Source organism: Salvelinus alpinus, chromosome 28, assembly GCF_045679555.1.
Source record: "Salvelinus alpinus chromosome 28, SLU_Salpinus.1, whole genome shotgun sequence".
Lineage (NCBI taxonomy): Eukaryota > Metazoa > Chordata > Actinopteri > Salmoniformes > Salmonidae > Salvelinus > Salvelinus alpinus.
The window spans coordinates 30,221,005-30,245,238 of record NC_092113.1 but is presented as its reverse complement, the minus strand read 5'-3'; the positions used below and the strand labels follow the sequence as shown (position 1 = coordinate 30,245,238).

Genomic DNA, 24,234 nt, shown 5'->3' with positions numbered 1-24,234 from the left:
CATACGAAGATCATCAAAGGTAAGTGATTAATTCTATCGCTATTTCTGACTTGTGTAACTCCTCTCCTTGGCTGGTAACTGTTTGTAATGATTTGTCTGCTGGGCGCTGTTCTCAGATAATCGCATGGTATTCTTTCGCCGTAAAGCCTTTTTGAAATCTGACACCGTGGTTGGATTAACAAGAAATTCATCTTTAAACCGATGTATAACACTTGTATGTTTTATGAATTTTTATAATGAGTATTTCTGTTTTTGAATTTGGCGCTATGCAATTCCACTGGATGTTGGCCAGGTGGGACGCTACTGTTCCACACCCCCTAGAGAGGTTTTAAAGTGGTCCTATGGACAGATACTCCAATCTCAACTGTGGAGCTTTGCAACTCCTTCAGGGTTATCTTTGGTCTCTTTGTTGCCTCTCTGTTGAATATCCCCCTTGCCTGGACCATGAGTTTTGGTGGGCAGCCCTGTCTTGGCAGGTCTCCTATGGCTCCCATATTCTTTGCATTTTTTAATAATGGGTTTAATGGTGCTCTGTGGGATGTTCAACGTTTCTGATATTTTTGTATAACCCAACCCTGATCTGTACTTCTCCAAAACTTTGTCCCTGACCTGTTTGGAGAGCTCCTTTGTCTTCATGGTGCCGCTTGCTTGGTGGTGCCCCTTGCTTAGTGGTGTTGCAGACTCTGGGGCCTTTCAGAACAGGTGTATATATACTGAGATCATGTGACAGATCATGTGACACTTAGATTGCACACAGGTGGACTTTATTTAACTAATTGTGACGTATGAAGGTAATTGGTTGCACCAGATCTTATTTAGGGACTTCATAGCAAATGGGGTGAATACATATGCATGCACAATTTTTCCGTTTTTTATTTTGAATAATTTTTTTAAGCAAGTTATTTTTTTAATTTCACTTCACCAATTTAGAATATTTTGTGTATGTCCATTACATGAAATCCAAATAAAAATCTATTTAAATTGCAGGTTGTAAGGCAACAAAATAGGAAAAACGCCAAGGGGGTGAATACTTTTGCAAGGCACTGTACATGGGACAATATGTACAAATTCTAATAGCTCCAAATTTCAATGAATTAAAAACCTCAATCCAACTTTACATTTTGAAGTTCATATACAAATATTGAAAGCATTTATTGAGATCTAAAAAGTGTGCAACATGAAAATATTGTCTCATTTCCATTGTGTAATTTATTGACAGTCCCTCACTTGCCCCAGAGATAGGCTATCCAAAGTCAAACCAATTTTGTCAAGGTGGCACACCAGTCAGCTGAAGGTAATTGGCGAAATAATTTGGCTAACTCTTCCCATCTGCAAACACAAGAGACACTCACATCAAACCACACCACAAAACCAACTCAGGTTTGAATTCAGTCATGGCCGCTAGCATTTCTTAATGAACCAAATCTAAAGTGAGGCCAAATCAGAAAGTGTAGTCACCCTTTAAAGACGATGCAAATTGACATTTATTTTATTTATTTAGCTAGGCAAGTTAGTTAAGAACAAACTCTTATTTACAATGACGGCCTTCCCCAGCCAAAACCTCCGCTAACCCGGACGATGCTGGGCCAATTGTGCGCCGCCCTATGGGACTCCAGATCACAGCCGGTTGTGATACTGCACGCGATTGAACCAGGGTCTGTAGGTATGCCTCTTGCACTGAAATGCAGTGCCTTAGACCGCTTGCGCCACTCAGGAGCCAAATGCAAACTGCCTGTTTTGTTTTTGCATTAAACATTTTATCATTCAAAATCAATAAACATTTTTTGGGGGTCAATTTTCAAGTTAAATTTATAAAGTACAGATCTAATATTGTAGGAGCATACAGTACCCAACCTTTTATCTTACAGTTTTATATTTTGGTGTCAGAGGCATATACTCAGATTTTCCACAAGGAGGAGGTAGTACTTCACTAGAACAGAGCCCTATAGATGGCTCTCTTGAGGTTTCAGCATCAGTCAGGGGGTGGACTTCAGCCTCTGTCATACTTTTGTGAGAATGTCATGATCTTGGGAGGTCATAATGGGAGGCTACTCATAGACATTGGCTTGACCTTTTAGATGCTGTAAAAAGTATATTCATGTCACAATTAAAACTAGAAATTAAAATGTCCCATGATTTTAAAGAGTGTGCTTGGATTAATGTAATGAGATCAAATTAAATATATCCACTAGTTTGTGGCAGATTGGGTCCTGTTCTGTCTGGGATTACACCTCATTTGGGTCACCTGTGAAAAGGGCACTACTCAACCCTCTGTGTGTGTCTGGATGTGTGTGTCTCGGGGTGGTGTGAAGGGGCTTCTTTCCTCTTAGGGGTTTTCTCATTATCCCTGGATTAGTGGAGATACAGCCCTTTGAATTGACATGGAAAACTGGGTGATTCTATGTGATTAGCAAGGGACAGGATCTCCAGTCTTTCACCTCCAACTCATCTGAATCTCCTTTACCCATCAGACACTGTAGATACTGTATGCTCTCCTGTTGTTTGTGTATGTTACTTCCTCTCCTACACATAACCACGCCACACACACAATCTCTCTCTACCTGTGGAGGTTTGGAGATGCAGAACATTTAACCGGTTTCCATTTATACTCCCCATAAAGATAATATAGATTTGTATTACATTATGCATATTTTATACTCATTTAAAGTTCTGCTGTATTATATTGAACAGGCATGCCGTTTCTTTTTTTGGCCAATGTGGTCAGTTGCCTAAGGTAGGCCATTGGTGTAGGCCATTATCATCCTGCATGGACCAACAATGAGTTAACCTAATACATGAATTTTAACAGATCTAGGTTTGATATGAAAATTCTATAATGTTTTATCAATTAAATTATAACCCATTTTTTGTAGATGGTTATTATTCAACAAGAGTCAGCTTGCTTAAACTTCCTAACATTAGATATATTGGCAATATGCATGGATACATGCGTCTGAAACTATAATAAACTACACGAGAATGTAAAATAATGTAACATTTCATAAGTCGAAATCAGACTGTGACTTTACCAGACCTTTCCCAACCCAAATAGCCTGCTGTAAGAACTGATCCTTGAAAATAGTGGAACACACACGAAAATTGTATTTCATATTTTGAGGGATTTTATTTTACCAAAATATTTTTTTGTGATAAGACAAATGAAATAAGAATTTACAGATTGTTAATCAAAAATATATATACACATATGTACACAAAACATAACATGTTCTGTAAGAGTAGTTGGTCTTACAAGTAGCCTAACAAACATATACCTAGCATTTTCCTAGCAAATTAGTCCACGTTTAAACGTCAAAAAGTAGACCCACGCCATGGAATTTGGTATTTTAAAGTGCATAAAATGTAAAAATGTGTCCTTCACTGTTTTAAATAGTAAATGCTCTGTTATAGAATATCGTGAGCAGGGTATACGGGAATGTACAGTCCGTTCCTTGATGCCCATTCTGCCCAGAATTTGCCAACTTGTGTTCCAGGATGACAAGCAGTGTACTGCGGCTTTTTCCCCGTTTCCGATGTCGCCGTTTCTGCCAAAGACCATATTTTGGGTTTTTGACACTCAACGTCATCTTTACTTTCCAGATTAGCTGGAAATGATTTGCGTTCTGTGTCATTCTTTACCACATTTTCCGCGTGCGCTGCGAGCCTACCAGCTCTATTGTCGTCGTTTGACTGTTTCACAAGGCGCTCATCCACCGGCTCTGTCGTTGAGTTGGATACTCTATGTCCAATATCCTCATTGTCATCTACGGTTGGAGGATCTATCTCATCTTCGTCGTCCAAACGGATTTTCTGCAGAGAGCCCTCGCCCTCCTCCTCGTCGCTCTCGCCCTCCTCGTCAGATTTCCCCTTGGACGCCCAGTTTACCCTATTATCCTTCTTCAGTCGTCGCCTGGCGTTGGCAAACCAAGTGGAAACCTGCGTGAGGCTCATCTTGGTTACAATAGCAAGCATGATCTTCTCACCCTTCGTGGGATACGGGTTCTTAAGATGCTCGTTCAACCAGGCCTTGAGCGCGCTGGTGCTTTCCCGGGTAGCCACCTTGGCGACTCTGATCAGGTCATCGGTTGCTCCTGGTCGGTATTGCGGGTAGAATGGACCTCCTCGGCCGAGGAGCGCTTGATGATATGGAGAGACAGCTTTCAGGTCGAAAGAGTTGTTCTGAAAACACAAGAGAACGTGATTAGTTTATGTTTAAATTCGTGCGTAACTGACCACATTGATTTGTTAAAGTGTGTAATTACGCATTACATTTAATTGGTATTAAAAAGGTCTGTAGAATGCTTTCTTTTTCCGATATTGATAAATGATGAATACATTTAGATTATTAGCTGGAAATGTTATTGATTAGGTATACAATAGAGAAAACATATTGTCAAATAATTTACCATGTTCGCAATGTATCTGTGGTGTGGATAAGGGATTAATTTGTATCCTTGTAGTCCGGAATATGCCAAAGGTACCCCAGCCATCGCAGCAAGATAAGGGGCTTGTTGCTGTTGTACCCCAGCTGGACCTCCCAACAACGGTATCTGATATCCAGGGGGCATGTTGATATTTCTCTCAAAGAAGTTGCCTGTTTGTGACGCAGGCATCCTTACGTCCTGACTATCAGAGCTTGAATGATAGTAATGTGCACCCTCACCAGCTCTAAATATACCCCTATCCAGTCATGGGCGGTTCTTAACCGCGGTGATTGACAGTTACGTTCAAAATTCCTCGCTTTCACTCGCACCAAATCCCATCAAAGGAGAACAACGGTGTTCCTTTTAACGGTTTCTTAAAGGCGCTAAATAGCCTGTCTATAACGTATCTCAAACCAATAATTTCTATGGTGAGAGACGAATAATGAAATATCATTTGAATTTCACAGTTTTGTTCTGATGCGGAGGATACTAGAAACTAGAATCTCTCATAATTCACTTTGCCTACTATTTGTTGTCACAATACGATCTATAATGTTAGGTTCTTTATAGATCCTTAACTATTAATTTATTGTAGGCCACCAGTTTTATCAATGCCATCAGCCGTCCTCATACATATTTTTTCAGTTACAAATATGCCAAAAAGTAAATTAATTTATTTTAAAAATCTAACTGAATTAAGTGCATTTCAGGCCCAAAATAAAGTGCATTTCCAAAATAAAAAATGATATAGGAAAAAGAAACTGTTGTAAACGTACCATTCATTGTAAATATAGCATATTACATGTTAATATCGATAGTTTCCCATCGAATTTGACATTATGTTTGTGCAACACTCACTGTAGGATAATAAAATGACTTGAATAGGATTAACACCAGGCAGACCCTATGTCTCTTGTCTGACGATCAGACTTCTGTTTGAAATTGAAGTCTGAACATGTAGCTGTGAATTGAATTAGCCAATTGAATTAGCCTAATGACGTTAACACATTCCCAGGCTTCTTTCCATGACCATTGACTGAAACTGTGATGTCTTCAATATAGTTTTATTTAGATTTGTCCGAGGTTTCATCTAATATTTTCCGACTGAATTAGGCTATTGGTTTCTGTATCCTACATTTCCCTCAACGGAAACAAAAACATGTAGGCGTTATGCTGATATTTATTATTAATTTAACATCGAAAAAAATCTAACATATTTTGTAAGATACCAATTTACTATTCCTATTTAATTAACAACTGTGGGGTGGTTATGTTTGGTGTGTCATTGGGGCAATGGGTTACCTTACTTAGGCTGGCGATACCCCAGAACTATTTTGTTAATTTATTGTGATTGAACAATAACACTTCCCTTTACATGTCGGATGGTTTTGTTGTGGCTTCAGCATATCAATCAATCAATTTTATTTTATATAGCCCTTCGTACATCAGCTAATATCTCGAAGTGCTGTACAGACACCCAGCCTAAAACCCCAAACAGCTAGTAATGCAGGTGTAGAAGCATATCGTTTCAATGGGGCTAATTAAAAGCTGTTAAGTAAAACAGGTGTTACTAATGTATATGATAAATATGAGATAACAAATGGTAATGTAGGGAGCTTGAAGGATTGTTAAAGATACGAGAAAAATATTACAATTCTTATTCCACTGCCCTTTCATCTTCTCCAAAGGGACATTGGTTGAAGAAGAAGTTTTTACTTTACGATGCTCGTATTATGTGGTGGTTTGGTTGCAACCTTTTGAGCGAAGCTACTGCTAAGCAGGTCTCTCCACCTAATTTCTAAAAGGGTGAATTGTTAAAGTATAAAAAAAATAGGAGGAAAAGTGTAGCCATGCATAAAAGTCTCAAATAAATTAACAATCCATAGACTAACTACATATCCTATGATTTCTTTATTTATCGAAATAATTTAATTAACGTAAGATCAATTTGAAACAGAAGACTGTTGACCGGCATCTGCTATTAGCAGAATGCACTTCACTCATCATCTTGATTTACATTTTCACATTATGCTGAACGTTGTGGATATCCAATATTTCACAGATTTTGTTATAAAAATGTTTTTTATTTGTGTGTGTGGTGGGGGTGGTGAGAAAATATGTATAACTGGTACAATGGGTTGACTGGAGAGCAAAGAGTCAGAGGCTTAGCTAATGTCATCTGTACATCTCAGGAGACAAACAGCTCAGGGCAGTGGCTTTTGTCTGACTTGTAGACTCTCCTTTCAAATATTTTCCTCTTTTGCAGCTACAATGCAGGTTTTGGTCTCCTTCTGACAGGTTGGATAGGTATTGTTTGCTCTCAGGATGTCCCTCGATTGCGCAGAAAAGTGTCCAAATGGAGGAGGATTGTCCTCAGTTCCCTGTGAGATACAGTATACAAGATAAGATTAATGATAGTCTACTGTGAGTGTTAAATGGCCAGCACATGCAACTTTTGGCTGGTTACAAGATCAGGTGAATGGAAATGTTTCAACCTCTGTCCTCTGTTTCAACCCCCTTTAAGACAAGACAAGTACCTTAGTCCATCAGAGATGGATTGAGGGTTCCCCTCTAGTCGACTGGAAGCCTCAATGATGCCTTTAATTTCCTATTCTCATACATATATATATAACTATGTCACTACAGTTAACAGTGGGTCTAAACCGTGGGCCTGATTGAAACCAGTAGAAGAGCCATGCAGGACAACAGTACGAGCCCCCTTTCTCTATTGGAACTCTCAATGATGCCTTTAATATCCCATTCTCATACATAAAGTATCCTATATCTGTGTTCAGGGTGGCAGGTATCCTAGCTGTTAAGAGCATTGGGCCAGTAACTGAAAGGTCGCTGGTTCGAATCCCCGAGCCGACAATGTGAAAAATTGGTCGATGTGCCCGTGAGCAAGGCACTTAACCCTAATTGCACCTGACAGTTGCTCTGGATAAGAGCATCTGCTAAATAACTGAAATGTAAATGTCCTCCTCTAGGGCGGGCCTCTGATTGAGGAGAAGATCCAGGACCATGACAACAGTGCGAGTCCTGATCAGCTGGGAACAACAATGGTCTTAGGTGTGAGTTCAATTTCTTTGCTATCACCTCCTGCTGAGTTGACCCAACAAAAGGCCTACAGATATAGGATCTTAATTTGACCAGTTACTCGCAACTGGAAATGTGGATTATAATTAATGGACATTTTTGTAAGGGAAATTTCCTGCAACAACAGGGTGATCAAATTAAGATCCTATATCTCTGTAAGTTTGTCAACACAACAAAAGCTTGAAGGGAATCCACAGAGTATTCAACAACTAGTCCTTGTTACTCTAAAAAAATAAAAAATCCAGATACCTGTACTTCTTATAATGGAGAGGGAAAGTGGTAAGTAGAAGGTAAATCTGGATATTTGTCATTAAGAGGGAATGGAATACAAAATTATAAAATGCTTGCTATTTGAATATAATTCACCCAAATGGAGAATTAATCACTACTGATATAATCTAATCATAGGAGGCAAGAGACACTTCCACTTCAAATCTGACTCAATGAAGTCAATGTATGAACATGCCCATTCCAGGTCCATTCCATTTCCAGGAAATTAAGTGAATGTCAACCCATGACATGAAAAAAAACTAATATAACAATACATTCTCTTCTAGTTGATAAAGAATCACAACAATTGTTACCAGAAATCTTAAATCAAAATGTTGAAACTAATTGTTATTTTGGTGTGAAAAATCAAAAAGCACCAGTACAAATTGACCACAAACACATAACAACCCCCCCCAATGACATTCTATTCTAAGCCAAGCGTGAAAGTTATCAAGCTCTCCCACCCACTCCCAGCTATCAACCCCCCCTGACCCTCATCCCTCCTAACTCTTTGTCCTTACTCTTATCAGCTCTACTCCATCATTATTTTAATAGAGAAGTGGCGCTGAAACCGCTTGCAACTCTAAGTATGTCTTTGTTAGTATCTTGGTGGTGGACCGGTGTCCCGCCCCTCTGTTCCCTCCTGGGTGTGCACTGATTGACGGCCTTCTGCTGGGTGAGTGACAGGCCACATTTGTTAGGCTGTGACGGACAGGCCGAAGGCTGGGGGACTGAATGACTGCTGGTGGTGCTGGTTGGGCCCTCTGCTGCATTGGACGTTGGGGCCCTCTGGCCTGCTCCACCACCACCACCCCTTGGGGGCCTTAGTTGGCCCCCAGGACCCCCAGCTTGCCCAGCCTGTCTGTCCAGCAAGGGTAGTTCTCCGGCGGGCTTGCTGTACCCGAGCAGCTCGTTAGCTGTAAGCCTCTCCTCCTCAGTGACAGAATCTTGACTAGAACCAAAACATTTGATCATATTACTCCAGTGCTAGAGACTGCTGCCCTACGTACATAGAGTCATTGAACACTGGTCATTTTAATAACGTTTACAGACTGTTTTACCCACTTTCCAGGTGTATATATATACTGTTTTCTAATCATGGCTCACCCTATATCACTACTGCTGTACACACCTTTTCTATTCATATACTGTCCATACTGAATGATGGCACTGCATTGGATAGCAGCCATTTTACAGGCTGCTGAACAATTTCCAGTGACAGAAAACGTTTCCATACATTGTCAAGACCGGTCGGCAGCCTCGTGTAACATTGGGGCGGGGGGGTTCTCTTTGTTATCAACAGATGGTTTGTGATCTCTAATATTAAGGAAGTCTGGAGTTCTCGCCTGAGCTAGAAAACCTCATTATAAACTGCAGACCATACTATTTACCAAGAGAGTTTTCATCTATATTTTTCATAGAATTCTATTTACCACCCCAAACTAATGCTGGCACTAAGACCGCACTTAATGAGCTGTATAGGGCCATAAGCAAACAAGAAAATGACCAGCCAGAGGCGGCGCTTCCGTGGACGGTGATTTTAATGCAAGGAAACTGAAATCCGTTTTACCACATTTTTACCAGAATGTCACCTGAGCAACTAAAGGCGACAAAATTATAGATCACCTTCACTCCATACACAGAAATGCATACAAGGCTCTCCCTCACCCCCCCTTTGGCAAATCTTACCATAACTCTATCCTCCTGATTCCTGCTGACAAGCAAAAACTAAAACAGGAAGTACTCAATACAGAAGTGAAGTGGATGTTAAGCTACAGGACTATTTTGCTAGCACAGACTGAAATATGTTCCGAGATTCATCCGATAACATTGAGGCGTTTACCACATCAGTCACCAGCTTCATTAATAAGTGCATCAACGACGTCGTCCCCACAGTGACCATACGTACATATTGTAACGGCTTTCGTTGGTGGAAGGAGAGGAGGACCAAGGTGCAGCGTGGTACGTTTTCATTTTAATAAACAAAATAAACTGAACACTGAATTTACAAAAAATAATAAAGAGCGAGAACGAAAACGAAACAGTTCTGCAAGCAATACGCACAAACAGAAAACAATCACCCACAACACACAATGGAAAACAGGCTACCTAAGTATAGCTCCCAATCAGAGGCAGCTGTCTTTCGTTGTCTCTGACAACCACACCAGGCCAAACAAAGAAATAGACAACCTAGACATACAACATAGAATGCCCACCCACATCACACCCTGACCAAACAAAACATAGAAGCATACAAAGCAATCTATGGTCAGGGCGTGACACATATCCCAGCCAGAAGCCATGGATTACAGGCAACAGCCACACTGAGCTAAAGGCTAGAGCTTCCACTTCCAAGGAGTGGGTTTCTAATCCGGACGCTTATACGACTTCCAACGAGCCATCAAACAGCCAAAGCTTCAATACAGGACTAAGATTGAATCCTGCTACTCCGGCTCTTTCGCTCGTCAGATGTGGCAGGGCTTGCAAACTATCACGGATTACAAAGGGAAACCCTGCCACGAACTGCCCAGTGACGCAAGCCTATCAGACAAGCTAAAATTCTTCTATGCTCGCTCGAGGCAAGCAACACTGAACCATGCATTAGAGCACCAGCTATTCTGGATGACTGTGTGATCTCGCTCTCCATAGCCGATGTGAGTAAGACCATTAAACAGGTTCACAAGGCCACAGCGCCAGATGGATTACCAGGACGCGTACACAGAGCATGCGCTGACCAGCTGGCAAGTGTCTTCACTGACATTTTCAACCACTCCCTGACCCAGTCTGTAATACCTACATGTTTCAAGCAAACCACCATAGTCCCTTTACCTAGGTAACCTGTCTAAATAACTATCGCCCTGTAGCACTCACATCTGTAGCCATGAAATGCTTTGAAAGGCTGGTCATTGCTCATATCAACTACATCAGTCCAGACACCCTGGACCCACTCCAATTTGCATACCGCCCCAACGCATCAAAAGATGATACAATCTCTATTGCACTCCAAACTGCCCTGTCCCACCTGGACAAGAGGAACACCTATGTGAGAATGCTGTTCATCGACTACAGCTCAGTGTTCACACAGCTAACCAAGTCTGGAACCAACAGGACCCTAAGGACCCTGAATAGGACCCTGAATAGCTTCTACCCCCAAGCCATAAGACTGCTAAATAGTTCCACATTTTGTTGTGTTACAGCCTGAATTCAAAACTGATTATTTTATTTGACCCATCTACACACAATACCCCATAATGACAAAGTGAAAACATGTTTTTAGAAATTTTAGCAAATTGAATGAAAATGAAATACAGAAATATCTCATTTACATAGGTATTCACACCCCTTTGCTATGGCACTCCAAATTGAGCTCAGGTTCATCCAATTTCCTTTGATAATCCTTGAGACGTCACTACAACTTGGAGTCATTCTGTGGCCAATTCAATTGTTTGGACATGACTCAGAAAGAAACACACCTGTCTAAATAAGGTCCCATAGTTGTCAGTGCATGTCAGAGCAGAAACTATACCATGAAGTCCAATAAACTTTTTCCAAGAGCAAAGTGGTCTCCATCGTTGGGAAATTGAAAAAATATGGAACTACCCAGACACTGTCCAACCAAACTGAGCCACCGGGCAAGAAGGACCTTGGATGGGAAGGTGACCAAGAACCTAGTGACCACTCTGACAGAACTACAGAGTTCCTTGGCTGAGTTGGGAGAACATGCCAGAAGGACAAGTCTCTACAGCACTTCACCAATCTGGGCTTTATGGGAGAGTGGTCAAATGGAAGCCACTCTTGAGAAAAAATCTCATGACAGCACGCCTGGAGTTTGCAAAAAGGCACGTGAAAGACTATGAGATTCTGTGGTCTGATGAGACAAAAATGTTACTCTTTGGCCTGAATGCAAAGCGCTATGTCTGGAGAAAACACCATCCCTACGGTGAAGCATGGAGGTGGTAGCATCATGCTATGGGGATGCTTTTCAGCGGCACGGACTAGGAGACTGGTAAGGATAGAGGGTACAATGAATGGGGCAGCAGGGTAGCCTAGTGGTTAGAGCGTTGGGCTAGTAACCGAAAGGTTGCAAGTTCAAATCTCCGAGCTGACAAGGTACAAATCTGTCGTTCTGCCCCTGAACAAGGCAGGGGTTCCTAGGCCGTCATTGAAAGAATTTGTTCTTAACTGACTTGCCTAGTTAAATAAAGGTCAAATAAAATGGAGTCAAATACAGGCAAATTCTTGATGAGAACCTCCTTTAGAGTGCAAACAACCTTAGACTGGGGGCATAGATTTACATTCCAACAGGACAATGACCCCAAGCATACATCCAAAGCAATGCTGGAATGGCTTCAGAACAATAATGTGAAAGTCCTTGAGTGACCCAGTCAAAGCCCAGACTTGTATCCCATTGACAATCTGTGTAAAGACTTGAAGATTGCTGTTCACAGCTTCCCCATCTAACTTAACAGAACTTGAGAAAATCCCCAAATCCAGATGAGCAAAGCTGATACAGCTGATACAGATTATTATCAAAGATGACTCAAAGCTGTAACACAAAGTGTTGACTACTTATGTAAATTAGATATTTCTGGATTTCATTTTCCTTTTTTCTCCCCAATTTCGTGGTATTATTATCATTAGCAAATAACCATCCACAATATGAGAAAGAATTAATTGCTAACATACACTAATATTTGTAGCAAATCATTTCACTGCTACTCAATGTGGATGGGCATGAAACGCTACATTTAAACCATAGTGGAATATGTTTAATTCATTGTAATATTTATATTGTTGCTCAAAACAATGTAAGATTGTTTTGTTAAAGCGTTAGGAAATGGAGGAAGCGGAAGAAAAAACTCTTCAAAATGTAACAAACGGAAGTTCATGCAGCTACAGATTTTTTTTACTATACCCTCACAGCCAGCATAATGAGCTTGTAAAGCATTTGTGACGTGACATCTACATTTCGGCCGATTTGTTAAACAAAGGCTACAAGGAAGCCGGGGGCACTGGTTCTGTGTTTCAACCCCTTGATAACAATAGCAAGCAGGCGCTGGTGGGAGGCAGTGCTCTCATGGAAATGAGCAACCAAACCAACAATGTAGCTCCTAATCTCTTCAGAGAGGGGAATCGGTTACACAGCAGTATGCACCCCTGAAAGCTTTTCATTAGAAACAGTGTGCTATTGAAACACTAACCCTAAGCCCCTCCCCACGCTTACGAGCACACGCACACGCACACACACACACATACCCCTAGTGTGTAGCCACAGGGTCTCCTCATACATGGGCCAGATACAAGGTATCCCCGACAACAGAAGGGTAGATGTAAGTGGGGTAAGGGGTAGTTATAGCCGGGCTAGGTGGTGGTATGGGGGGCTAGGCAGTGGGGCAGGGGGTGGTATCGGGGGGGTGGGGTATGTGGGCAGGGGGTTGGTATGGGGTGCCTAGGCCTCAATGCATGGGATTAGAGTTAATGTGCCCTCCCTGGGTTATAATCTCTTCAGAGGGGGACTTTGTTTGAGGGCTTGAGGGCAGTAAGATAAGTATCTATTACCGAAACTCCCCTCTTATCCCACCCCTCAACAACCTCCCCCTCTTCAGAATTGAAGCACAAAACACTTGCCTCTGTGCCTCCATGTCTTCTGATACCCCAAACCCCAAAAGCAAGTGATGCTGCCCTTTTCGACTAACCTGGAATTAAGGGCTAAAGCCTTATGGAGAGTAACCAGGACCGATATTTACTCCATCTGTAGGCTGCAAAGTGAGGAGGTTGATGTAGATCAAAGGAGGCTTAGAAAACAAGTGAGGATATTACCATTAAAAAAAAAGTGTTCTCACAAGTTTAATTTCTTGTGTTTGGGGAGGAGGAGTCATAATGTGAGAGAGGAACTATGGGGTCCAAAGCTGAGGATTTAATTAAGTGTAATCTTGTTATATTACCCCCATGTATAAGGAAAATATTTTATTATGCATTGAGTAATCTTAAGACCATCCCAACAGCTGATATAAGTACCCATTTAAGAACCAAGTTAACTTGGTAAAACTCACCCTACTGTTGCTGTCAAAAAGATAAAAAAAGTGAAGATACAACATTTGTAGCACAAAATGGCAGTTTAATATCAAAATATTTACTAAAATATAAATAATGTGCAAAACAAAACAAGCTTGATCAGAGGCATGTTCAGACTGAGAGAATACTGACAACTTGAGAAAAAACACACGATGCAAAGTCATGGCACATCAATTAACTCTTGTTTCAACATCTTATAAAACAGCCACTTCATTGTGAACTGACTATTCTATGCCAATAATCTGTTATTGTTTTGTCCTTCAATAGAAATACAATGTAAATACTGAGGGTAAAGTTATACAAAACAACATCCCTTATTAACCAACTGACAACAACGGAATGCAATTAACATATAAACATGGCACTTCAAATCTGGAATGTCAAATCAGCCCTCGCAACGAGAAATAATGTTTGCATCCCACCTGCTTGTTAAATTTGTTCGCTTTCATAATTAAACATGGTGTGAGAAAAAGGCAAGCAAAATTCAAATACAGACTAAATTGAAAGAACAAGACAAAAATCAATGCAGCATGCAAAATAGCTCCATATGTAAAGTTTTTGTAACATTTTGTCTCTCAAGAATAAAATGAGACTTTTTAAATTGAATAAAATGACAATCAAATAATGTTTGGAGATTGATTGTATTGTAGCAAAGTGATAAAAAAAAAAAACAGGTCAATAGTTAGAGCTCTCTACGCCATAAAAGCATACATACAGTGCAGAAAGTATTCAGACCACTTGACTTTTTCACATTTTGTTACATTACAGCCTTATTCTAAAATTGATTAAATAAATAAAAATCCTCAGCAATCTACACATAATATCCCATAATGACAAAGTGAAAACAGGTTTTTAGAATGTTTGACAAAAAAAAGAAAAAAGAAAAGGTATTTACAGTTGAAGTCGGAAGTTTACATACTCTTAGGTTGGAGTCAATAAAACTCGTTTTTTAACCACTCCACAAATTTCTTGTTAACAAACTATAGTTTTGGCAAGTCGGTTAGGACATCTACTTTGTGCATGACAAGTAATTTTTCCAACAATTGTTTACAGACAGATTATTTCACTTATAATTCACTGTATCACAATTCCAGTGGGTCAGAAGTTTACATATACTAAGTTGACTGTGCCATCAAACAGCTTGGAAAATTCCAGAAAATTATGTCATAGCCTATCAGAAGCTTCTAAAGCTAACTGACATAATTTGAGTTAATTGGAGGTGTACCTGTAGATGTATTTTAAGGCCTACCTTCAAATTCAGTGCCTCTTTGCTTAACATCATGGGAAAATCAAAAGAAATCAGCCAAGACCTCAGAAGAAAATTGTAGACCCACACAGGTTTGGTTCATCCTTGGGAGAAATTTCCAAACGCTTGAAGGTACCATGTTCATCTGTACAAACAATAGTACGCAAGTATAAACACCATGGGACCACACAGCAGTCATACCGCTCAGGAAGGAGATGTGTTCTGTCTCCTAGAGATGAACGTACTTTGGTGCGAAAAGTGCAAATCAATCCCAGAAAAACAGCAAAGGACCATGTGAAGATGCTGGAGGAAACAGGTACAAAAGTATATTTATCCACATTAAAACGAGTCCTACATCTACATAATCTGAGAGGCCGCTCAGTAAGGAAGAAAGCACTGCTCCAAAACAGTTTGCAACTGCACATGGAGACAAAGATCTTACTTTTTGAAGTAATTTTCTCTGGTCTGATGATACAAAAATAGAACTGTTTGACCATAATGACCATTGTTATGTTTGGTGGAAAAAGGGGGACGCTTGCAAGCCGAAGAACACCATCCCAACCATGAAACACGAGGGTGGCAGCACCATGTTGTGGGGGTGCTTTGCTGCAGGAGGGACTGGTGCACTTCACAAAATAGATCGCATCATGAGGCAGGAAAATTATGTGGATATATTGAAGCAAAATCTCAAGACATCAGTCAGGAAGTTAAAGCTTGATCGCAAATGGGTCTTCCAATGGACAATGACCCCAAGCATACTTCCAAAGTTGTGGCAAAATGGCTTAAGGACCTCAAAGTCAAGGTATTGGAGTGGCCATCACAAAGCCCTGACCTCAATACTAAAGAAAATTTGTGGGCAGAACTGAAAAAGCGTGTGTGAGCAAGGAGGCCTACAAACCTGACTCCGTTACACCAGCTCTGTCAGGAGGAATGGGCCAAAATTCACCCAACTTATTATGGGAAGCTTGTGGAAGGCTACCCGAAAGGTTTGACCCAAGTTAAACAATTTAAAGGCAATGCTACCAAATACTAATTGAGTGTATGTAAACTTCTGACCCACTGGGAATTCGATGAAATAAATAAATGCTGAAATATTCTATCACTATTATTCTGACATTTCACATTCTTAAAATAAAGTGGTGATCCTAACTGACCTAAGACAAGGAATTTTTACTCGGATTAAATGTCAGGAAATGTGAAAAACTGAGATTAAATGTATTTGGCTAAGGTGTATGTAAACTTCCGACTTCAACTGTACATAAGTATTCAGCCCCTTTGCTATGAGACTCGAAATTTAGTTCAGGTGCATCCTGTTTCCATTGATCATCCTTGAGATGTTTCTACAACTTGATTGTAGTCCACCTTTGGTAAATTCAATTGATTGGACATGATTTGGAAAGGCACACACTTGGTCCCACAGTTGACAGTGCCTGTCAGAGCAAGAACCAAGCCATGAGGTCGAAGGAATTGTCCGTAGAGCTCAGAGACAGGATTGTGTCGAGGCACAGATTTGGGGAAGTGTACCAACAAAAGTCTGCAGCATTGAAGGTCCCCAAGAACACAGTGGCTTCCATCATTCTTAAATGGAAGATGTTTGGAACCACCAAGACTCTTCCTAGAGCTGGTCAGGGAGGTGACCAAGAACCTGATGGTCAATCTGACAGAGCTTCAGAGTTCCTCTGTGAAGAATCTTCCAGAAGGATAACCATCTCTGCAGCACTCCACCAATCAGGCCTTCATGGTAGAGTTGCCGGATGGAAGCCACTCCTCAGTAAAAGGCACATGACAGCCCACTATGAGTTTGCCAAAAGGCACCTAAATACTCTCAGACCATGAGAAACAAGATTCTCTGGTCTGATGAAACCAAGATTGAACCCTTTAGCCTGAATGCCAAGCGTCACATCTGGAGGAAACCTGGCAACATCCCTACGGTGAAGCATGGTGGTGGCAGCATCCTGCTGTGGGGATGTTTTTCAGCGGTAGGGACTAGGAGACTAGTCAGGATTAAGGCAAAGATGAACGGAGCAAAGTACAGAGAGATCCTTGATGAAAACCTGTTCCAAAGCGCTCAGTACCTCAGACTGGGGCGAAGGTTCACCTTCCAACAGGACAATGACCCCAAGCACACAGCCAAGTCAACACAGGAGTGGCTTCAAGTCTCTGAATGTCCTTGAGTGGCCCAGCCAGAGCTCAGACTTGAACCCGATCAAACATCTCTGGAGAGACCTGAAAATTGCTGTGCAGCAACGCTCCCAGTCCAACCTGACAGAGCTTGAGAGAATCTGCAGAGAAGAATGGGAGAAACACCCCAAATACAGGTGTGCGGTCATCCCCAAGAATAATCAATGCTAGAGGTGCTTCAACAAAGTACTGAGGAAAGGGTCTCAATACTTATGTAAATGTGATATTTCCATTTAAAAATAATAATAAATTAGCAACATTTCTAAAAACCTGTTTTTGCTTTGTCATTATGGTGTATTGTGTGTAGATGATTAGGGGGAAAATCTATTTAATAATTTTTAGAATAAGGCTGTAATGTAACAAAATGTGGAAAAAGTCAAGGGGTCTGAATACTTTCCGAAGGCACGAGACATACAAGCATACATACCATAAAAGCATACATTCAAATTCAAATAAACATACACTGACTGAACATGTACTTATGTCATCATTGCATGTTGGGGCATTTGGTTACCTACTTTCTCAGCGTGAGAATTTCCTGGGTCTGAATGCGGGGACGATGAGTTGATGGGGTGCTAGTGCCACCTTTTCCTCCTCTACAGGGGCTAGCTCCTCCGCTGAGCCCCACTTCTTCTTGGACTGGAACAACGAGGTCAACTTCCTGTTCCTGCTGCGGTCTCTGGCCTGGGCCACATGGAACTCAGGGAATTCTGATGTAACAAAATACGGACCACCATAGCTGTATAATACAAAAAGTGCTATCTATAACCTAAATGGGGTTTTCAGCTGTCCCCATAGGAGAACCCTTTGGAGAATCATTTTTGCTTCCAGGTAGAACTTTTTTCAGTTCCATGTAGAACCCTCAGTGAAAAGGGTTTTACATGGAACCCAAAAGGGTTCTCCTATGGGGACAGCCGAATAACCCTTTTAGGTTATAGACAGCAACTTATTTTCTAAGAGTGAATGTAAGGCTGAAACCTAACTGTAAGAGTGACCTTTTCGTGCTCTGTTCAGATCTTAAGAAAGCCACACACACTGTTCATTTCTGCATTTAGACAACATTTCAGAGACATTGGAGTCAAAAAGAAGAGAGTAAGAGACACTCACGTATCTCCTCTGGAGCTGCTCTGTCATCCTCTGTAGGCTCCCTGGTGTTCAGGTACTGGCATGCAAGATGGCCACTGTAGTCCCGGAGGTTCTCCTTCGCATCTGAGAGAAGAGGAAAGACATGTCAAACATTGACTCAGAAATTTCTTTGGGGGGGAAAAAAGGCAATCGATGGCAGATCGATAATAGCTGACCTGTTGCATTGATACCCCATTGTTTCACGTCAGATGGCGTCACTCCTATACAACACTCGTCCCTCAACCAATCTATATTGTAGGACGTGGAACTCATCTCTAAAAATCACGATTATGCTCATCCGCCTAACACTAGTTACTAATTCTGAAAATCACTCCGCTCTCAGTAGCTATGACGCACTGGCTACTATGACAAACCATGCTCGATCAGCTGAGCAAACTTGCTCCAGCTAGCAGTCTAGTGCAAGCTTGTTTGAATGGCCATATGGTAGCTAGTTTGTCAGCTTGTTGATGAAGTTGTATTGCACCAAAGTTATGTAACTGTTCTCAGAAATCACCATGTATCTCACTCTGACAGCTGGCACTATGTCTCGCAACTTTATAACATTTGTCCAACGCGATAAATCGCAGAGAGCAGTCAGCTGTCCTGTAGAACTCGGCGCACTAATCACGGGAAAACAGGGTTATCATGAAAACAAATGTATCCATTAGCTAGTACTTCACTAAACTAGCTAGCTAGCGGAAGTACTCCACGTTTAGTGTGTTAACGGGCGTTGTTAGCATCCCTGCCATCCATTTTATACGGATTGATTGGTATCATGGCGCAGGAGAAGATGGCTGATGTTTAACGTGCTCCTAACCAACTGTGTTTTTTTGTTCGTTTTTTTGCGTTGTTTGTAACTTTTTTTTTTTTTTTTTTACTTATTCTGTACATAATGTTGCTGCTACCATCTCTTATGACCGAAAATAACTTCTGATCATCAGAACAGCAATTACTCACTACTAACTGGCAGAAGCTTTTTCTTCCTTTAAAACTTCTTATGGCTGAGATCCCGTTAACGGGATCGACTTGACAACAGCCAGTGAAAGTGCAGGGCGCCAAATTCAAACAACAGAAATCTCATAATTAAAATTCCTCAAACATACAAGTATTTTACACCATTTTAAAGATAAACTTGTTGTAAATCCAGCCAGTGTCCGATTTCAGAAAGCACACCAAACGATTATGTTAGGTCAGTACCTAGTCACAGAAAAACACAGCCATTTTTCCAGCCAAAGAGAGGAGTCACAAAAAGCAGAAATAGAGATAAAATTAATCACTAACCTTTGATGATATTCATCAGATGACACTCATAGGACTTCATGTGACACAATACATGTATGTTTTGTTCGATAAAGTTCATATTTATATCCAAAAATCTTAGTTTACATTGGCGCGTTATGTTCAGTAATGTTTTGCATCCAAAACATCCGGTGATTTTGCAAAGAGCCACATCAATTGACAGAAATACTCATAATAAACATTGATAAAAGATACAAGTATTATACATGGAACTTTAGATAAACCTCTCCTTAATGCAACCGCTGTGTCAGATTTCAAAAGAAATTTACGGAAAAAGCACACCATGCTATAATCTGAGTACAGCGCTCAGAGCCCAAACAAGCCATGCAGATATCCGCCATGTTGTGGAGTCAACAGAAGCCAGGAATAGTATTATAAATATTCACTTACCTTTGATGATCTTCATCAGAATGCACTCCCAGGAATCCCAGTTCCACAATAAATGTTTGTTTTGTTCGATAACGTCCATAATTTACGTCCAAATACCTCCTTTTTGTTCGCACGTTTAGTACAGTAATCCAAATGCGCAGGCACTAGGTCCAGACAAAGTCAAAAAATTCCATTACAGTTCGTAGAAACATGTCAAACGATGTATAGAATCAATCTTTAGGATGCTTTTAACATAAATCTTCAATAATGTTTCAACCTGAGAATTCCTTTGTCTTCAGAAATGCGATGGAACGCAGGCCGCTCTCACGGGAGAGCGCATGGTCAGCTCATGCCAGGCACCTGACTCAAAGAGCTCTCATTCCCTCACTATTCACAGTAGAAGCCTCAAACAAGGTTCTAAAGACTGTTGACATCTAGTGGAAGCGTTAGGAAGTGCAATATGACCCCAAAGACACTGTATATTCGATAGGCAAACCTACAAACCTCAGATTTCCTGGTTGGATTTTTTCTCAGGTTTTTGCCTGCCATATGAGTTCTATTATACTCACAGACATCATTCAAACAGTTTAAGAAACTTCAGAGTGTGTTCTATCCAAATTGACTAATAATATGCATATCTTATTTACTCTGGACACCTTATTCATCCAAGCTACTCAATACTGCCCCCAGCCATAAGAAGTTAACGAGTCCGATGAGCCCGACATGAAGGACATATTGCTTTCCCAGGAACAGGCCCAAATACCCGTCATTTTCGTGAAGAGAAGACGAAAAAAAAGAGGACGGAGGTCGGGCTGCCTTCTGAGAATTTGTAGGCGATCGCATAAACCCTCACTGCCTTCCGTTCTACTAGCTAACATGCAATCATTGGAAAATAAATCGATGACCTACGAGGAATATTAAACTTTCCACGGGACATTAAAAACTGTAATATCTTATGGTTCACAGAGTCGTGGCTGAACGACGACATTATCAACATACAGCTGGCTAGTTATACGCTGTATCGGCAGGATAGAACAGCGGCGTCTGGTAAGACAAGGTGGGACAGACTATGTACAGTTGAAGTTGGAAGTTTACATACACCTTAGCCAAATACATTTAAACTCAGTTTTTCCACAATTCCTGACATTTAATCTTAGTAAAAATTCCCTGTCTCTGGTCAGTTAGGATCACCACTTTATTTTAAGAATGTGAAATGTCAGAATAATAGTAGAGAGAATGATTTATTTCAGCTTTTATTTCTTTCATCACATTCCCAGTGGGTCAGAAGATTACATACACTCAATTAGTATTTGGTAGCATTGCCTTTAAATTGTTTAACTTGGGTCAAACCTTTCGGGTAGCCTTCCACAAGCTTCCCACAATAAGTTGGGTGAATTTTGGCCCATTCCTCCTGACAGAGCTGGTGTAACTGAGTCAGGTTTGTAGGCCTCCTTGCTCGCACACTCTTTTCAGTTCTGCCCACAAATTTTCTATAGTATTGAGGTCAGGGCTATGTGATGGCCACTCCAATACCTTGACTTTGTTGTCCTTAAGCCATTTTGCCACAACTTTGGAAGTATGCTTGGGGTCATTGTCCATTTGGAAGACCCATTGGTGACCAAGCTTTAACTTCCTGACTGATGTCTTGAGATGTTGCTTCAATATATCCACATAATTTTCCTGCCTCATGATGCGATCTATTTTGTGAAGTGCACCAGTCCCTCCTGCAGCAAAGCACCCCCACAACATGATGTTGCCACTCCTGTGCTTCACGGTTGGGATGGTGTTCTTCGGCTTGCAAGCCTCCCTCTTTTTCCTCCAAACATAACGATGGTCATTATGGCCAAACAGTTCTATTTTTATTTCATCAGACCAGAGGACAATTCTACAAAAAGTATGATCTTTGTCCCCATGTGCAGTTGCAAACCGTAGTCTGGCTTTTTTATGGCGGTTTTGGAGCAGTGGCTTCTTCCTTACTGAGCGGCCTTGCTGAGCGGACATAACATAAGGTTATGTCGATATAGGACTCGTTTTACTGTGGATATAGATACTTTTGTACCTGTTTCCTCCAGCATCTGAACAAGGTCATTTGTTGTTGTTCTGGGATTGATTTGCACTTTTCGCATCTTCCTGGACTACAGGAAAAGTAGGACCGAGCATGCCCCATTCTCATTGACGGGGCTGTAGTGGGGCAGGTTGAGAGCTTCAAGTTCCTTGGTGTCCACATCAACAACAAACTAACATGGTCCAAGCACAACCTATTCCCCCTCAGGAGACTAAAAAGACTTGGCATGGGTCGTCAGATCCTCAAAAGGTTCTACAGCTGCACCATCGAGAGCATCTTGACTGGTTGCATCACTGCCTTCTATGGGAACTGCTCGGCCTCTTACCGCAGGGCACTACAGAGGGTAGTGCGTACGGCACAATACATCAGTGGGGCAAAGCTTCCTGCCATCCAGGACCTCTATACCAGGCGGTGTCAGGGTAAGGCCCTAAATATTGTCAAAGACTCCAGCCACCCTAGTCATAGACTGTTCTCTCCGCTACTGCACAGCAAACGGTACCGAAGCGCCAAGTCTAGATCCAAGAGGCTTCTAAACAGTTTCTACCCCCAAGCCATAAGACTCCTGAACATCTAATCAAATGGCTACCCAGACAATTTGCATTGCCCCCCCACCCCACCCACCCCCCCTCTTATGCCGCTGCTACTCTCTGTTATTATCTATGCATAGTCACTTTAATAACTCTACGTACATGTATATATCACCTCAATTACCTTGACTAACTGGTACCCCCGCACATTGACTCTGTACTGGTACCCCCTGTATATAGTCTCGCTATTGTTATTTTACTGCTGCTCCTTAATTACGTGTTCCTTTTATTTCTTATTCTTATTCATATTTTTTTAACTACATTGTTGTTTAGGGGCTTGTAAGTAAGCATTTCACTGTAAGGTCTACAGCTGTTGTATTTGGTGCATGTGCCTAATACAATTTGATTTGATTTGAGACTTGCGAGCTAACTATTACAATTTTCGTGCACATTTCAAATTTAATAAAAACTGACTCTACAACCACAAAACATCTTAACTAGATGTAGAATTAGGTAGTGAAGACTTGCTCATGAAAAAAACCATCAATATTAGCTACAGGTTTATAATTTTGGGTCAGATTAACTGACTCTTTTGAGGATGAAAGGGGGCTCAGTGGATGAAGTCACCTTGGTAAATGTTTTTGAATGTGAGGACAGCATATTGTAACCAAATTTCTTTTTAGCTATTCCATGAGTGTTTGCGAGTTATCAGACAGATCAGTGCAGACAGCCGTCGCGGTATCTGACGTGAGACAATGATTGATACCCTTCATTCCACACCCCAAAGACAAAAAGCAAGTGAGTTAACTTTCCCTGTCATTTACCATATTTTCCAATGAGCAGCTCCAAAATGTTTCGATGGCCATGCAATGCTGCAATATGCAGGGGTGTATAGCCCTGCAAAACAAAATGGGCAAAATCATGCAAATGTGTCTATACTGTATGTTCCCCACCAAAAACATTGGGGGGAAATGCAAATGGGATAACACAGCTATTTGAACATAACCTCTGATGTCTCTCTGTGTTCAGGGTTCAACCATGGAAAAATGTACAAGGCGTTTTAATACCTACCCCCTAGTGTTTCCCATGGCCCCAACACAGCCAATGAAAACATGAAAGGAGAGAATATACAAATTACCAGAGGTTATGGCAACAAAACCTAATGACCAAATACATAATCGGCTAGTAATTCTCTGAAAATTGCCATAGTTGTGAGTTTGGCACGGTAATACATTCAGACAGTGTTTTGGGGAAAGAACAGTATGTGGCTTGATATATTAGTAGAGACTGTGTGTGTGTGTGTGTGTGTGTGTGTGTGTGTGTGTGTGTGTGTGTGTGTGTGTGTGTGTGTGTGTGTGTGTGTGTGTGTGTGTGTGTGTGTGTGTGTGTGTGTGTGTGTGTGTGTGTGTGTGTGACTACTGTAATGCATTCGCAAAGCGGTATCTTCACAGGAACCATTATGATGCAGCATAACATCTAACCCGGCTGCAACCCAGAGGCTGCCTGGCCAGCCTCCAAATAGTGTATACAGACAACAACATACAGTACCTATTTAACCAG

General features: G+C 41.2%; 2 protein-coding genes across 2 annotated transcripts in view; both read right to left on the bottom strand.

Moving 5' to 3' along the window:
- Positions 1 to 3,116: 3,116 nt before the first annotated feature.
- Positions 3,117 to 6,117, bottom strand: LOC139557659 (iroquois-class homeodomain protein IRX-1-like). Its single transcript, XM_071372741.1, has 2 exons — positions 4,404 to 6,117; positions 3,117 to 4,176 (listed from the first exon to the last, which is right to left on the bottom strand). The coding sequence occupies exons 1-2, from the start codon at positions 4,608 to 4,610 to the stop codon at positions 3,403 to 3,405; spliced, it is 981 nt and encodes a 326-aa protein (XP_071228842.1). The 5' UTR covers positions 4,611 to 6,117; the 3' UTR covers positions 3,117 to 3,402.
- A 7,767-nt stretch (positions 6,118 to 13,884) lies between these two features.
- LOC139556872 (ankyrin repeat domain-containing protein SOWAHC-like) overlaps positions 13,885 to 24,234 on the bottom strand; it is a 29,150-nt gene continuing 18,800 nt past the window's right edge. The window contains exons 9-11 of the mRNA XM_071370970.1: positions 23,499 to 23,571; positions 18,397 to 18,498; positions 13,885 to 17,999 (exon numbers count right to left, since the gene is read on the bottom strand). Of these exons, the coding sequence (XP_071227071.1) occupies positions 17,812 to 17,999; positions 18,397 to 18,498; positions 23,499 to 23,571 (363 nt within the window). The 3' untranslated portion in view covers positions 13,885 to 17,811. The remainder of the gene's footprint in view (positions 18,000 to 18,396; positions 18,499 to 23,498; positions 23,572 to 24,234) is intronic.